The 16,129-nt window shown below is 41.3% G+C and overlaps 1 protein-coding gene and 1 long non-coding RNA gene across 3 annotated transcripts in view; one reads left to right on the top strand and one right to left on the bottom strand.

Annotated features, from left to right (window-relative positions):
- The window catches only part of LOC131482751 (uncharacterized), a 183,020-nt gene that overhangs the window by 135,678 nt on the left and 31,213 nt on the right, over positions 1-16,129 (top strand). The gene's annotated exons all lie outside the window — the stretch shown is intronic.
- Positions 1-16,129, bottom strand: part of POU6F2 (POU class 6 homeobox 2) — a 412,986-nt gene that overhangs the window by 93,770 nt on the left and 303,087 nt on the right. For both annotated transcript variants that reach the window (XM_004582361.2, XM_036493686.2), the window contains one exon: positions 10,508-10,875. In XM_004582361.2, the coding sequence (XP_004582418.2) occupies positions 10,508-10,875 (368 nt within the window). The remainder of the gene's footprint in view (positions 1-10,507; positions 10,876-16,129) is intronic.

The raw sequence follows: 16,129 nt of genomic DNA on the forward strand, positions 1-16,129 counted from the left end.
GTCAGTGTGGCCTCAGCAGTTTGGAGGTGTTGTGTCTTGGGTGAGACCCTAAGAGGTCAGTGTGGCCTCAGCAGTTTGGAGGTGTTGTGTCTTGGGTGAGACCCTAAGAGGTCAGTGTGGCCTCAGCAGTTTGGAGGTGTTGTGTCTTGGGTGAGACCCTAAGAGGTCAGTGTGGCCTCAGCAGTTTGGAGGTGTTGTGTCTTGGGTGAGACCCTAAGAGGTCAGTGTGGCCTCAGCAGTTTGGAGGTGTTGTGTCTTGGGTGAGACCCTAAGAGGTCAGTGTGGCCTCAGCAGTTTGGAGGTGTTGTGTCTTGGGTGAGACCCCAAGAGGTGGAAGCTGTCAGTCAGGGCAGACCTCAGTGGCTCTGGAAATAATGCATGAGATGCAGGCTTACTTTCTGGTGTGAAGATACTCATTGTCCCTGGAAACAACTCTCTGGCAATGAAAACTGATGTAATTTGTGTTAATTTTAAGCATCTTTAAGACAATGTGATAGGTACACACAGGGAGCCTGGAAAACATCCCACCTTTGTTTTCTACTTTTGATAACTTTTTACTTTGTCCAGGTTGATCCCAAGGGCCATTTGGCCTTTTCCCTAGATTGAGTTAATTCTTTCTAAGGAGTGCAGAATGATGGTGGCTTTTTTTTTTTTAAAGCGATATGTCTTAGACCCTCAGATAGGAAGTAAAGATCATTTGCTTTTCAATAAAGATAGATGTTTCTAAGCTTTCCAGGCTCTTTAGAGCAGGTCTTAGTGGAAAGGAAGAGAGTTTCTCTTAAATCTTCTGTTCCCCAAACCCTTAAGCATTGTTTTGTTCTCTTTCAATGCCACACTGGCAACCTCACAGTACAAGGACAGAGAGCTCCACTCTGGAACAGTGTCTGTCTCTGGCAGGCTGTGGCATCCAGCCGAGAAAAAGGAAGTGATCCCTACATTTATTATTTTTTTATGTTAAATATCTCACTAAGTGGTGGTGTTGGAGGATCCCTGTCCAATGGCTGTGCAGACAGACTGTGGGGCGGGAAAGTTGCATTGATCAGAACCCACCTGGGTATGCAGATGCAGCCTCCAGTTCCAAGAACTGTGCTGCCAGCCAATAAATGCTGAGCTTCCCTTGGCTTCTGTGGCTTCCCCAGCCTCTCTACTGAGTGATCAAATATTCAGAGACCCTTTCCAGCAGATGGGCACTGAACAAAACACTTGCAGCTTGACCATGTGGGCTCCTCTTTGACATGATGGAAGAGCTGCTGTTAGTTTTCTTCTTTCTCTGCTTGGCCCCTGCACTCATGAAGCTCCAATGTTGGTATGGTAAGATACAATGTCCAATTTAGTTCTTAACAGTGGAGAATGAAAGAAAATTCAGTGCCCAGTAGAGTCCATTTTATAGAACTAGGAAGTGGAAAAGGAGCAGAATGGAAGCCTGACAACAAAGGCAATGCCCCATAGGCAGGGGATTTGGCAGCCTGATGCATGACATGATTTGGCCCAGCTTGTCAGGAAGGTTTCCAGATGGACTTGGCCAGTTGCTTTGAGTCTAAATATTTTGTAAAACAGAAGTGGGGAATGAGGGACATCAGCAGATTGAGGATTCCTGAGAATTGGAAGCTCCTTCATCAAATTATGGGGAGGAAAATGCTAGACCTGTGGTTGTCCTAGGACTATGTGGTCCAGAGAACCTCTGCCCATTGATGGCTACTTTTGGGTGGGGTGAGGTGGGGTAGGGTATGATCCAGGAACGTGAACAGGAGAAACAGGTGTCAGTGAAGAACAAGAGAAAACAAGACCAAAAGAGAAGGTCTCTAACACCTCAGTTGCTGTGAGGAGCATCCCAGTTAGATTATTTTATCCAGTAATTGTGCTTATTGCCAACTCTAAGGACTGTTCCCTGCCTGGTTTTGGATTGTCCTGCTCCTTTCTTGGCTTTGAGTTGTCCTTTCTCTTTTGTTGCCATTCTTCTCTATGTGTCTTCACTGTCCCACCTGTTAGATCCCATTAATTTTTACCTACTCTTGTGGGCAAGTAGTTTGAAAGTTATTTTAGTTCTACTAACCCTATGACTGCTAGAGAAGGGAGCCTTAAAGCATTTCCCTTGGAGGATTTTCCATGTGATACTATGTTTCAAATAATGCTAAATAGTACCAAAGGATCTAATTGCTTGACTATTTCTCAATCATGTCTTCTAGCTTTTACTAATATAATATTTATTGAGATGTTTCTAGAAGCAGTATATAATAAGCAGCATGTTCCTTCCTGCAGTGAAATTGGTTTCTAATGAAATCTTGGATTTTTTTTTTTTTGGTGGAAAATGCTTTGGGAAATGTTGTTCTGGAAAATCCTTGCAGCCAAATAAGGGCATAAAAACATATTCCTTTAGCAACAAAAATGCACATTGCAGAGTGGTAAATTATAAATAGGGGTACACTGAGGTTACACCTGATCTGGAATCTCATTCCATTCACTACTTAGTAGTAGTGTTCAGGAAGCTGTTTAAATTTTCTGAGAGTTGATTTCTTTGGATCTGAATGCAAAAACTTTTTGTTTCTTCGGAGTTGCTGTGAGGATAAAATGAGATATTGATAAATAATTGTGATTATTCTAAGTAGAACTGAAATCCAGGAGGCTAGTGAATAAAATTATGTATATAAAATTCACTTTATAAATTCCCAAACACACTTAAAACATTAGCCCACTATAGGCAAAAATATTTCATGTGTACAATGTTCATCTGTGAGTTGTGGTGTTGTGAATACGGAGTTCATTCTTTCCACAGGGTTCTAGCCACATTATTGGCATTATTTCATAGTAGAGAATGGCACTTAGACTTATGGACAGTGTCATAAAAGTCCCAAAGAAATGAACTCATTTGTCCATGGTCCTGAAGCTAGTGCAAGAAGGGAGATAATCAAGATTCTTCTTCTTTATCCATATATCAAAATCTACTAATTTGAGGACTTGGAAAAAAAAAACTTTTCTGAACTATTGATGGCAAAATTGAGATTCTATAATTTTAAGTAAAAAGCCCTTAAGATTATATGTTTAAGAAATTTTAAGATTACTCAAGTATGCTGCTTTGGTTCTCTTTCCTGGGGGGTTCTACACCTCACTTTTAAACAGACTTGTTCTTGCCATGTGTACCTTGTTAAACCTCTTGCCTCAGAAAACCTCCTTACTTTCCTGGCTTTGGATGCTACTACAAAATTCATAGGCAATTATTAGCTTCATCCTAGCAAATACAGACTTTTCCCCCTTGTAATTTGTAGTGCTTATTTCTATTTTGCACAGATATATTCTCATATCCCTAGGATCATTTGCTTTCTGTTCAACTTTGAGTGTATTGTGTCATCTTCCTCGTTTGATTATCATATGTATAGGAAAGGAAAGGAAAAACCCACCAAATGTCAGCTTTGTGCCAGGAACCAAATGAAGTGCTTGAACATAGCTATTTGATTTGATTCCCACATGAACCCTCTAACCAACCAGGAGGGTGAGGATCAGAAGGGTGTGTTAATTGAACTAATGACCAACAGTCTGGATTCAAACCTAAATCTATGCTTCTAAAGAACATGCTCCAAGTTACCTGTTTTTCCCCCCTTTCAGTTCTACAATCCTTCCTTAAGGCCACAGTGCATACCACAGGTGCTCAATAAATACTTACTGAATGATACAGCATTTTTTAAATCAGTTGGAAAATATCTGCTTACAAGTCTGAGCTTTAGAACTCAGTTTAAAAGCCCATGAAAAATTGACCCCATGCCCTGGGTGATGAGTGGAGGTTAAAAAGGCGAGGACTAACATGCTGCCATGAAATCACTACTGTTCTGTTGCAAAGTTCACATGAATGCTAGCTAAGCTTGACTTCAGAGCAAAGTGCCAGCCAGCACATTCTAGGCATCTCAAATTGCCACTAAAAGCTGCACCTAGGCACAGAAAGCCAAAGTGGCTTTAGCAGCCCTCTGAACTGGACTTTGGGATTAATTTATCAGCGACTGTCTAACAGACAATGATGAGAGTGGTGCCTGTGCTCCAAGTCCGGGCTGAGCTCATGGCTGACCTACCACCATGATCAGAGTGGTTCTGTTTTTTCTTATTTCTTCAATCAGTTTTTTCTTCTCTATTTGAAAGGCAGACAGGGAGCTCTGACCTTTAGGCTCACTCCCTTAATGTCTTCAACATCAGAGCTAGACTAAATAAAAACTAGAATCCACAAACTCCATTTAGCTTTTCCGTGTTGATATGAGGCATTCAAGTACTGCCTCCTGGGGTGCACAGTGACCGGAAGCTGGAAGGGGTGCAGAAGTGAGATTTGAACACAGGCACTGACACAGGATGCTGCTACTCCAAGTGATGTATTGACTCCAACCCCTATCCTATCTCTTTTCTTTGACAAGTTTCAACTTGTCATGCTCAAACACTGTAAAAGTCTCTATGCCCCTACCACCCCTGGCCCCCATGAGTTTGATTTCCATTCTCCTTGTCTAGTTGCTTTGAGACAGCTTCCATAGTTAGTGAGGTGAGCATTCTGTCTGCTTTGTTAAGCCATCTTCTACAAGATTTTGCTAATCTGCAGAGCCTCACCCAGGAATAATAAATCTAGACAATGACAAAGAAGCACTGTAGTGTAGTATATAAGTATATTCTTGGTAAACTAATTTTTCCCCCTGCCACTCTCAAAGCAATATAAACTTTGTAGTTCCTCCTGGATCTCAAATGCTTGTAATAAATTCTTTGAAATGTCAGTAATGTTGAACTGAGGGGTGTTTTTAAGGAGATTTTCTTTCCTTCATAAAGGGAAAAATTGTCCCTTGCAGAATATATGGACAAATGCATTTTGTTTATTTTATTCAGTGGTTTAATATGGGCAAAGGGATTCCCATTTCCCTCCTGACTGCTTACTGAGTGAATGAACCATGAATGAAGCCCTCAGTCTTCTAGATGGTAGTATAAACAAATTCACATTCTTTGTCTTCCGGCTAATCAACATTTGCTTAACAATTTTACAGTGTACAAAGCATTTCATCAGGATGTTATATGTGAACTTGATGTTAACTCTGAGTCAGAATGGATTTCTCATCCCTAATGATGTTTTCCTTCATAGCCTTACCTCACTCTGGGTGCACTCCTCCATTTTCAGGAGGTCCTCATTGCTTGGATTTCTCTGAGTGCTGGCAACTCCAAAATTCTCACCAACTTCAACCATAAAACCATAGGTAGACTTCTACTTTCCTCTTCACCACCTCCCTGCCTCAATGTGTTAACCTACATGCACTAACTATTGTACTGAATGAAATTTAGTGCAGTTTTTGAATCCAGTTGGAAAGTGGGATGCAAGACCTGGCTGAAGTTTACAGTACGTGGTGTGGAATGCCACTGTCTTGGGAGAATATTTGCTAATTAAATACTGGCAGCAAGCCTAGGAGGGAGAAGGGTAAGGCAAACGAGGGCACTCTGGTGAGGCAAGAGTTTAAAGGCATGCCCCAAGCCCAGTTATCAGAGTACAAAAGAACTTCAAAGCAATATTGAAAAGGAAAAATGAATGCCTCAAACTTGTGATTCACAAAATACCTATTACTGGTTTTTTCCTTTTGTCTTAGTAGATTCTAATAAGTCAGACTCAATATTGTTAGTGACTCCGTGTTTAAATTTTGAAATTTTATTTTTGGTATTGTGAAATTAAAAAAAAATACTCAGTTAAATATTATCTAACTCAATGACTGCAGGTTTTGGCTGTACCCTTGAATTCCTGCCTCTCAGGAGTGGCTTGGCTCCCTGCAGTCCCAGATGTGGCTATTCTTCCACACAGTGGCTCAGCCCTGGTTCTATGTAGAATTCACCACAGCTATACCGACAAGTTTATGAGCATGCCTGTTCAGTTCACCCATCACATCTTTCAGGGGGTTGTAACATGAAACTCCAAATAGAACTGAAGGAGTTCTACCAAGAATTTAGTCGTATGCCCTCCTGTTACAGATGGAGAGCCTTGGACCCACAAAGCTAATTGCTCTGTGGAGAGGGACTTTGACCCAGGACCCCAGATCTTTTCCATAGGGACAAACATGATTGCAGATCATTTGCTTTGAAGAGGATGAAAGTCATTTAGGTTGAAGTAGCTCTTGGGGATTTGAACTCTTTCATTTGTTTTTAAGAATGTAAATGCACCACCATCTCCCATCACATACATATTTGGGGAAATTTGCACTGCTTGTCAATAGAAAAATACTGCAAAGAAAAAGATGAGAAGACTGTGCCCATTGCATAACCGAGGCCAAAATCCAATGTGTATTTAGTTCACTATGCTTGAGCAGTAACTAGAACTTTACATCTGCAAGTACGCAAGGCAGAGAACAGAGTTTCCACCAACTTTTGGAGCAACTTCACCTCTGTTGAGGCCACTGTGCACCACATTCTTATGGAAGCACAGATCCCATTCTTTGCCCTGTTTTCATGGTGCTCTCTATCTGTATGCTATGTATTAAAATGTTCAGTGCAACAAAAAAGATTATCCTGCTTCCTGCCATGCACAATGGTAAGCAGGAGGCGAAGGTTAAATGCAGCATTTGATTTCTTAAGCTTCCCTAATGTGTAGGTGTGGAAAAGCAATCTGGGATCAGAGCTTAGAGCAGTGACTCTCTGAGGATGAAAACTTGACTTTAATTTGGACTCTCTGGTTAGGATAAAATCGACTTCTGCTGTCATTATCCCACTTATATTTGTTCCCTTCTCTCTTTCCACTCTGCCACCCAGCTGAGTAGGAAGAAATTAACCTGACCTTGAAGAATACTCAGAGAATCTTCAAGACCACCAGAGTTTTACCAACCAATAAAATTCCAGAGGCCTAGGAATATTTAGATCACAGACTCAGGGGCCGGAGAAAGCCCATAGAAATAATTTAGGCTACACATTTAAACAGATGAGCAAAATGAAGTCCAGAGAGCTAACCTGAGTCATCTGAAGTCATGTGTGTGTTGGAGACAGTCTCAGATCTAGAATAAGGGTTCAAATTCTCAAGTTGTCCTCTTTCCCAGACATCAGGCCTGGGTTCAAGCTATGCTCAGGCCACCTGCAGAATGCTCAGAGGAGAAATTGTGCATATTAGGGCTTTCACATAATGATTAGAAAGGCCATCTCAATCACAGGAAAGGCTGAATTTATTTATTCACCCTTTTTACACTTATGGGGTCTTTTGCGTTCTGAAATTAAGGCTGTACATTGCTTTTTTTCTCTACCTAGAAATGTTTAGGTCCTATTCTGCCAAAGCTTGCTTTTATTTGTTTCTGATTCCCTTCCCAACACGTTCTCTGGTCTGGCATTTTGGATTCTGGTACAGCCTTTGGCCAGTGGGTTAGAGCAAAACGGGTGTTTTGACTGACACCCTGGAATGCAGGGCAAATTCAATTCACGGGTACATTTAGTTTGTCCCACATACTGTTTTCAGAAGTTTGATTTTGGGGTTTTATGCCCAAGTCTTTCTGTTTGCCTGGCCCCTTGAAGACTTTGGAGCTTGCGTTCTCTGATTAGAACTCCCTCTTCACACCTCCAGGTAACGAAAGAAGTGTGTGTGTGAGTGAGTGTGAGTGAATGTGAGAGAGGTCTTGAGTATTGATGTGGACAGACAGAGCACCCTGGCACCTCCTGTAGACCACTATGTCTCCCATAACTTAGAAGAACACCTTTGCTCTTTAATTTTGATCACTCTATCTGGGCTCTTCTGATGGTATTTTTGAGTCATATCTTCCTTGAAACAACAACCCCGCTTTGTAAATGTCCATTTTATGGAATTGAGTGGAAGAGTGAAATAAAATTATACTGCAATATTACAAAAGAACCCAACAAGAGCTATTTTGAAGAATTTTTGTCTAGAGTGTTACTACCTGCCGGTAATTTTTTTTTTTTTTTTTTTGCAACTTGAGAAATGACCTCACCCAAATGTATAAACTACTTTGATTTGTTATATTTTCTCTGAGGATATGACAGCATCTGTACACTTTTAGAAATAATTGTTCCCTGAAGTTTTCTTTTTTTGGATGCAAAAAAATCTTGAGATTTACTGGCTTTTGTCAGTAATCTACATTGCATAGTTCTAAACTAATATCTCAGACCTTTAAATAATGTAAAGTGTGAAAGCTCACATGAAAACAAAGAACTGTGAAATGAAATTTGGGTTGCCAATATGAAGTTAGTCAGTCTTTATTCCCTTCAAAATGCTCAAACAAAACCACTCTATTCTGGTTCATAAAGATCATTACCTTAGAGAGCTAACTATCTTTGTAGTTCGTTTTAAATAATTGTCTTTTTATAAAGCTCAAACATTCCACGCTGCACAAACTCAAATACTTGCCACTAGTACAGAAAAAAGTTTTAAACCATGATATTTATCATTTCCTTTACACATTTATATTGTAAAGTGGGAGGTTCAATTAACCTGACATATCTTTTCAAAATTATTTTTTTTAGTAATGTTTTTAAAACTATACACTAATTTATTATATAGTTCATTAAATTCACTAGAAGTTAGAATAGTATCTACTGTGTATTCTAATATACATTCATTTTATTTGTTAAGTTTGTAAGTTCAAACATCAACAGCAAAAAAAAGAAAAGAAAAAAATTGTCCTGGTATTACTAGGAAATCATGGTGACCCTGTGTCTTGATTTATTGTAAAAACAAAACAGGCCTCAAATTTGCCTGGGAGACTATTGGCAGAACTTTTAAAAATTCTCTTAAGAGAATTTATTTCCATGAGACAAACTGATCACCCATGGATATAACCCTGTCAACCATCAGTCAGCTGGGTGTGTCTACACTGTGATTTCACTGCCAGTAGAGGATGATGAGGTGCTGACAGTGTTCAAGGAAGGCTGGTGCCCACAGAGCTCCCACCAAGGTATCACATTGTCAGAAAGAATACTGGACTTCATAGAACAATCAGAGCAGGGCAACGTAATTACATTCCTCAGACCGGAGAAATCTGTTTATTTGGTAATTTAACCTGTTATGGTACCTGAGATAGCAACATCTAATTTAATTGTGCTTAAAAACACATTGAACTCATTCTTTGAGACAACACAGCTGAGTTCCAATATGGAAAACACTAGGGTTGCTGTTCATAACACTTTGTAAATCTGATGATACTTTCTCCCTAGAGGTCAAGTGTAACAATGAAGACCTTTTTTTTTTTTTCAGCCTATGTTCATTTCCATTCCATGTCAACAACACTAGCTTGTCCCAGCCTTGTAAGAGTTGTAAAAAAAAAAAGGCATCACAAAAGCCAATGCAGGAAAATGTTCAAAGTGCAAGTAGCCCAGGCCCAAGGCCCTGGGGAAACAGTTACTTATCTCCCACAAAAAGTGTTTATTTTCAGGAAGACTGGGTCATCCTGAGAATCCAAGGAGAAACATCTATGAATGGGGCAATAAACTGTCTTTCCTAAACTATTAAGTTCCTAGGCCATCGGCCTTACTTTTCACCCTCAGGTAGGGAGGCCAGACCTGACGCAGGTGCACTTAGACCATTAAGGAGGGGATGAACTGGAATTTGAAATGAGGACATAAACTGCTGGCTTTGCTGGATTTCTCACTGCATTACAAATATACTAAGCCACTTGAATCCCAGAGGGGAAACACCCTTATGTAAGCCAACAAATGGATGGGTTGGCTGAGCTATTATTTTCTGATTTAATGTATTCTCATCACAGTCATTATGTCTAGAAGCTAATTTATTTTATAGGCTTCTAAGTTAAGAACAGTTTTCTGAAATTCAAAATTAGATACTCCTGAACGTTCCTTTCCATCCTTCCTCAACGCTAGTAAGTTAAAGATAGGATTTCACCATTAACCTGAAGTATCCATTTTTGATACGCTCAGACTCAGAGACATAAAGCAAGCATATAGAAGCTTTATTTTATAATGATGCATATTTTTCGGAAGCTCTTGGCACAGATGGAGAGTACTTGTTAGTTTATGGAGTGATGGTTGAAATCTGGGACAGTCTTTTGACTGGGGCTAAATTTCCTTGTCCTTCTCACCCCAGAGAGTCTTTAGAAAAATAAAAACAAAAGAGCACAAAGTACTTAAGGTAAGACAGAGTCGTATTCATAATATAGAGAAATAACCAGCCTGCCTCATGGACAGTAGATGCTGTTCTCCACGGGGCTACAAAACTGTGCCAGTAATAATTTTAATTGGTTGCTATCTTTGCTGCCTTCAAAAAGTATCATAAAGTGGAAATATTACAGGCTACAAGTGCACTTACAGGGCTGGCTTCTCACAGAGGGAAACAGATAACATTTATCCTTGGGAGGCAACATCAATGGGTTTCTATTTGTTTCGTTTACATGCATCCCCAGTTGCTGGCCTTTTGCTTCCTCTTCCCTACCTCTGAGAGATCAGTTTGAATTAGGTACTGCAGTACTGGATGTTATGCTTTGTCTGACCTTCCGCCATGGGGCAGGGCAGCAGACCATACAGAGAGGACCTGCTGTGTGCCTCACCTCGATAGGGAGCATACCTGGAGAGGATTGGGTGGCGTGAGCGGTGACGGAAGGCCATGTCCTGGAGACTGATTGGGTTTCTGAGCGGGGCTTGGACTCTGCTGGGTTGGAGATGGTTGGTTCTGGTTCTGGTTCTGGGGGTGGGAGACAGCTTGATGCTGCTGGGCCTGAGGCACCTGTTGTAGCTGAGATGGAGGAGCTGGCAGGTGCTGGGAGGCTGGTGGCTGCTGGGGTGGGGTGTGCTGGGACTGTGAGGATGCCTGTGGGGTGGGCTGTGGGTGCTGGCTGGGTGGGGGTGGAGGCTGCTGCTGCTGCTGCTGCTGCTGCTGCTGGAGCTGCTGAAGCTGCTGGAGCTGCTGGAGCTGGGAGTTCAAGGATGAGGTAGCTGTCAGAAAAGAGAAAGGAGAAGTCAGTCAAATTGGACAAAATATCTGCCTTGGTATGTCTAAAGGGCTTATCTCATGCAAGCTAAATATTTCCTTTAGAAAAGTTGGCCTTCCATTCTGTGGTTTTGAAGAGAGCTGCTGGGCAACTGGGATTCCATATTGAAGTTCTGGTTTGAGTCTTGGATATTTCACTTCCAGTTCTAATGTACCTGGAAGGCAGTGGACAATGGCCCAAATATCTGGGTCCCTGCTACCTATGTGGGAGACCAGGAAGGAGTTCCCAGTTTTGGCTGGGCCTAGATCTGGCTCTCATGGCCATTTCAGGAGTGAACCAGTGGATGGAAGATCTGTCTGTATCTTTCAAGAAATGAGTCTTTTAAGATTCACAGAGAGAAAGAGACAGAATGTAAGATCTTCCACCTGCTGGTTTACTCCCCAAATGGTCACAATGGCTGGAGTTGAGCCAATCCATTGCCAGGAGATTTTGGGGTCATGTTCAGGGTCCAAGGACCTGAACCATCCTCTGCTGCTTTGGCAGATCATAAGCAGGGAGGTGGATGGGAAGTAGAGCAGCTGGGACATGAACCAAAGCCAATATAGGATGCCTGCACTTGCAGGCTGAGGATTAACTTGTTGAGCCATTGTGCACCCCATGAATCTTTTTTAAAAGAAAAAAACATTGTGAGGCACTGGGAGAATTTTGCAAAGTAGTGAGAACCAGGTTATAGCACAGTGTACTTCCTGTTGAAGGTAATGTGCTATACAAACTGTAGGGGTGTGTGAGCAATGGAGACAATTGTTCATTACTTTCTCTTCCCTACTGCTTAGGAAATACACTCATGCTTTCAAGAGTTGATTTGGACTTTGGAAGTCCAACCAGTTTCATTCTTTTGGTAAATGCCTGACTGGGGCTATAAACAGAAAACAAAATTGTGTGTGATTTCCTTTCCTTCTGCTCCCATTACCATTATTGGTATCATTTTTCACTTGCTACTTCAGACCTCTACCCGTTTGCTTAGACATCTTGGTTTCAAGTTTATGTGACTTCATTTTAATTTAAAGAGAGTACTTAGTTTTCTAAAGGCAGAACCTGGGTTCTTCATTTTTTTCCATGCGGATTGAGAAGACAGCGCCCCAAATCAGAGAAATTATATAGTGGGTGCCTGTGAACTGTGGACATGGCAGCTGGACCAAAGCACAGCCCAGAGACAAGTATTACTCAAAATGAGTGTGCTTCTTGCCTTGGCTACAATATTTTTCTGTTCCTCTCCTTCATAGAACTAATCAAGATTTCCAAAGATAATAACTCTGATTTGCAACATTAAGTAGTGTTTTTTTAAAAGATACTCGTTTAAAAATATCTGTTGGTTCTATGACACATGACACACTTGCCTTCACACAACAGAAGCATTTTTGGGGAAAAAAAATCATCTATCTTGAACCATATACTGAGGGCACCTGAATTACCTTCTCTGTCAGAAAATCAGGCAGTGACTATTTTTGTCAATTTAAGAATCAGTTTGTAAAATTTACATACCAGGTAAAACATAGGATTTAAAAATGAGATATTATCTTGCCTTACAAGAACCAGATGGGTGTATTTGGGGAAATAAGATGAACTCTTCAGAAACAAGTAGGTTTGCTGGTACCTCTTACAGAGTTGTGATGATAGTGGACACCTGAAAAGTGGCCAAGAGTATAACATTGAGGCAGAAGGCAAGGAGCATTGGGAAGGATCTTCTGTGGGTTAAAGAGGCCCAGAAAACATTGTGGAAGCATATGAGTAGGGACCGTTCTGGATAGTGAGGTGTAGGGAGAGAGAAGATGAGAAATGCAGCTTTCCTGAAGGGTGATGTGGAGGATGGAATGCTGGCAGCCAAGGACCAAGGAAGTGTTGAGTGAATTTAAAGCAGCAATGGCAGTTTATTTGGTAAAGGATGTAATAGCATGGATCTGCCCCACTAGCCTGTGCTGTCAGCCAGATTTTAAACATATAAACTAAGCCTGTTCAAAGGAAGGCTTAGCTATGGGAGGGATCTCTAAGAAAGACTTTACAATCGTGCATAGTTTATTTATAATGTACATTTTTCTATGAACTTGATGAAAACTCCATGTATCAGAAACAACATTGGGTTCCTTCCCAATACCAATTCTGTCATCTCAGGTACCATGCAGGGGGTTCTATGACAGGCTATCATCTAACTTGGGGTAAGTTCAAATTGTGTGTGTGTGTGTGTTACCTGGCACTGCAGGTGCTCTGGCTGTGTGATGTGACTCTAGAGATGGAATTGGTGTGTGTGAGTTGGGAGCTGGTGTGGATCCAGTCACTGTTCCCTTTATCAGAGCTTTGAGAAGGACCTATTCATTTATCCCTCCTTCTGTTCCAAAACACACTTAATTGGAGATCTTGGAGAGCATATCATTTCTGACTTCCTAAGATGGTCTGCAGTCTGGAGCACTGAGGGGTTGGGGGAGGCAGACTTGACCTTTCCCTTGGGTGGAGTCATAGATTTGGGGAGCCTGATTGCTTCTGGCCCTCTGCCTGATTCAAATCAAACCTCTCCTGATTTCTTGCAGGTGGGGGTACATAAGCCAATGCTTATTTTCATGGTTGACTTCAATACCACACTGTTTCATTTTGGTTAGAAAAGCATTTATCTAAATCAGCACTCAGAAACAGGAGAGACTGGGGAATATTGGCAGGTAGATATTGGCAGACGGGTAGGTGCAGCAGACCCTAACCCACTAATGAGACATGGTCCCGAGTGTGTCTTTGTTTCTTGATGTTGGTGAGTACACAGTGCTTGCATGTGTCTTTCTCATACTAGCAGCTTGCCAGAACAGGCATGATTCTAATACAAACCATTTCCCATTACCTAAGCTAATTTGGCATCTGCAAGCCAAGTAGAATGGAAAATAAAATAGGTTCAGGTATTGGTGGGATGTAAAGACAAGGGTGAGGGTGTGTGCAAGAACCTGATTTGGATCACACACTGTCACAGACATCTACACAACAATATGAACATGAAACATTTTAAAATGTGAGAACATGGTGCCTTTAAATGGCTCATTTTATAAATGATAGAGCAACATGGACTCAGAAGAATAAAGAAGAGACAGTTAGGAGGGTTCAAGGATACCTTTGAACTACAAAGAATGCTTGTGGATAAAATGATGCTTCTTGGGGTAAAGCTCTGACCTTATGCTTCGCAGATTAAAGACTTTACTTTCTTTCCTAATACTTAAGTCCTTTTATAACTGCTTCCTTTTCGTTACTGTATACTACCCAGTCCAATGTCACATATAAAATCTAACCCTAATGACAGCAGCTATGAAATGGGATGAGAGTCACAGAAATGATTTCAAACAGCTAAAAGCTTACACATGTGAAACAGAAACAGTACAAAATGCCATCACATTTGGAGTTTCCTAGAGGAGCGAGCTCTATGGCTAACCTGGTGGTTAGAAGATTCTCTAGTAACTAATCTGATATAACAGAATAGCCAACAATCCTGCAGTTTCTCCATTCCTTTGATTTTTCTCTCTCCATTGGTTTATTTTCACATGTCAACTGTAAATTAGGCACAGTTTCTCATTTTGATCCATTTAGCATCAGAACAGAAGAATCACAAGTTTATTAGATGGGTTTTACATAGGATCAAATCCCAACACAAGGGATTTTATACACACACACACACACACACACACACACACACACACACCAGTAATGTGAAGAGCAGATCCATGGATGATAGTGGGGAAAGACAAATGTGTCCTATATTTAGCAACTTATGCAGAGAGAAATGATACTTCAATGTTGAACCAATATTATGGCTAAGATATACCCTTGCCTACTTTATGCCAAAGTGTGTTATCTTAATACTGTCACCACTAGTTGAAATCTCCACTTCCAGAATGTTCTTGGACTTTTTGGATTCGGCTCTATGTGGGCATTTTTGGCAAGATGGTGGACTGGATATGGCAGCCTACTGGGAAGGGACAAAGCTATGAATTCATCGATGATGTTTACATAACTCTGGGCATGTCTGGCAGCTGCAGCAGCCTCATAGAGATAAAAAGGGAGAAGACCCCAAGCCACGGAGGAAACTAGTATGTGGGCTTCATCGTTGCAAGTTAGCATGATTGCAATGGCTATTCAAGGTATAGAAGAGCTATGGGGACAGAGGGTGTATGGAAGGGGCAGGGTCTACATTTTAAATGTTTCCTGTACTTTTAGGTGTAGGGTGCAGCAACCCTGTGTTTGGGCATGGTGCCATTTTAAGGAAAATGGTAAAGTTCCCTAAGGTCACTCGTAGTGTCTCTGCAGTATTATTAGAGTGACAGCTGGAAGTTCTCCAGTTAGATCTGTTTCCTATTGTAGGAAGCATGTCCAATATCAGCACCAGCCTTTATAAATCAGTTGGTCCATGGGCCACCTAAAAGAAAAGCCTTCCTGAGATAGGTTTCACCTTCCTAACTCAGTTTTGTTTTCTAAGATTGATTCATTTTTGTTGGAATGTCAGAAATATATAGAGGAGGAGAGACAGAAGATCTTCTATCCACTGATTCACTCCCCAAGTGGCTATAACAGCCAGAGAATTGCACCGATTTGAAGCCAGGAACCTGGAGCTTCATCCAGGTCTCCCACATGGGTACAGGTTCCCAAGGCTTTGGGCCATCCTTAAATGGTTTCCGAGGCCACAAGCAAGGAGCTGTATGGGAAGCAGGGCTGACGGGATTAGAACTGGCACCCATATGGAATCCCAGAATGTGCAAGGCAAGGACTTCAGACGCTAGGCTGTGGTGCTGCCGCCGCGCCCCCCTCCCCCCACTCAGTTTTGTTGTGTGCTGCAATGTATAGAAGAAAAAGGTAGCATTCTGAGACAGCTACTCAGGAAGAATTTGAGTTAGGAAACTGTATATCCACATATATCCCCTAAATAACATCATCTAAGGTAGATGATTCCAGGGTAAAAGTTAAGAACCCTTTCTGGTTCTCTCTGGAGGAGTATCCCTGTCCTGCAGTATTTACAAAGTAGACGGAAAAACAACTAAATGGCCAGGGACTAAGGTTTTGAAAAAAATGCAGAAGATTAAAATTTACTGGAAAACCTGCCACGATGTGAGAAAGAAAATCAATTCTGCCTCAAAGAGTTCGATGTGTGACCACTAGTCTCTGAGTTCCAGGTAGATGGTTACAGGTGTACTTGATCTTTTTGCTTCTTCTGCACTTAAAACAGAAATCTGAGTCTC

This window comes from Ochotona princeps, chromosome 20 (assembly GCF_030435755.1).
Source record: "Ochotona princeps isolate mOchPri1 chromosome 20, mOchPri1.hap1, whole genome shotgun sequence".
NCBI classification, from domain to species: Eukaryota; Metazoa; Chordata; class Mammalia; order Lagomorpha; family Ochotonidae; genus Ochotona; species Ochotona princeps.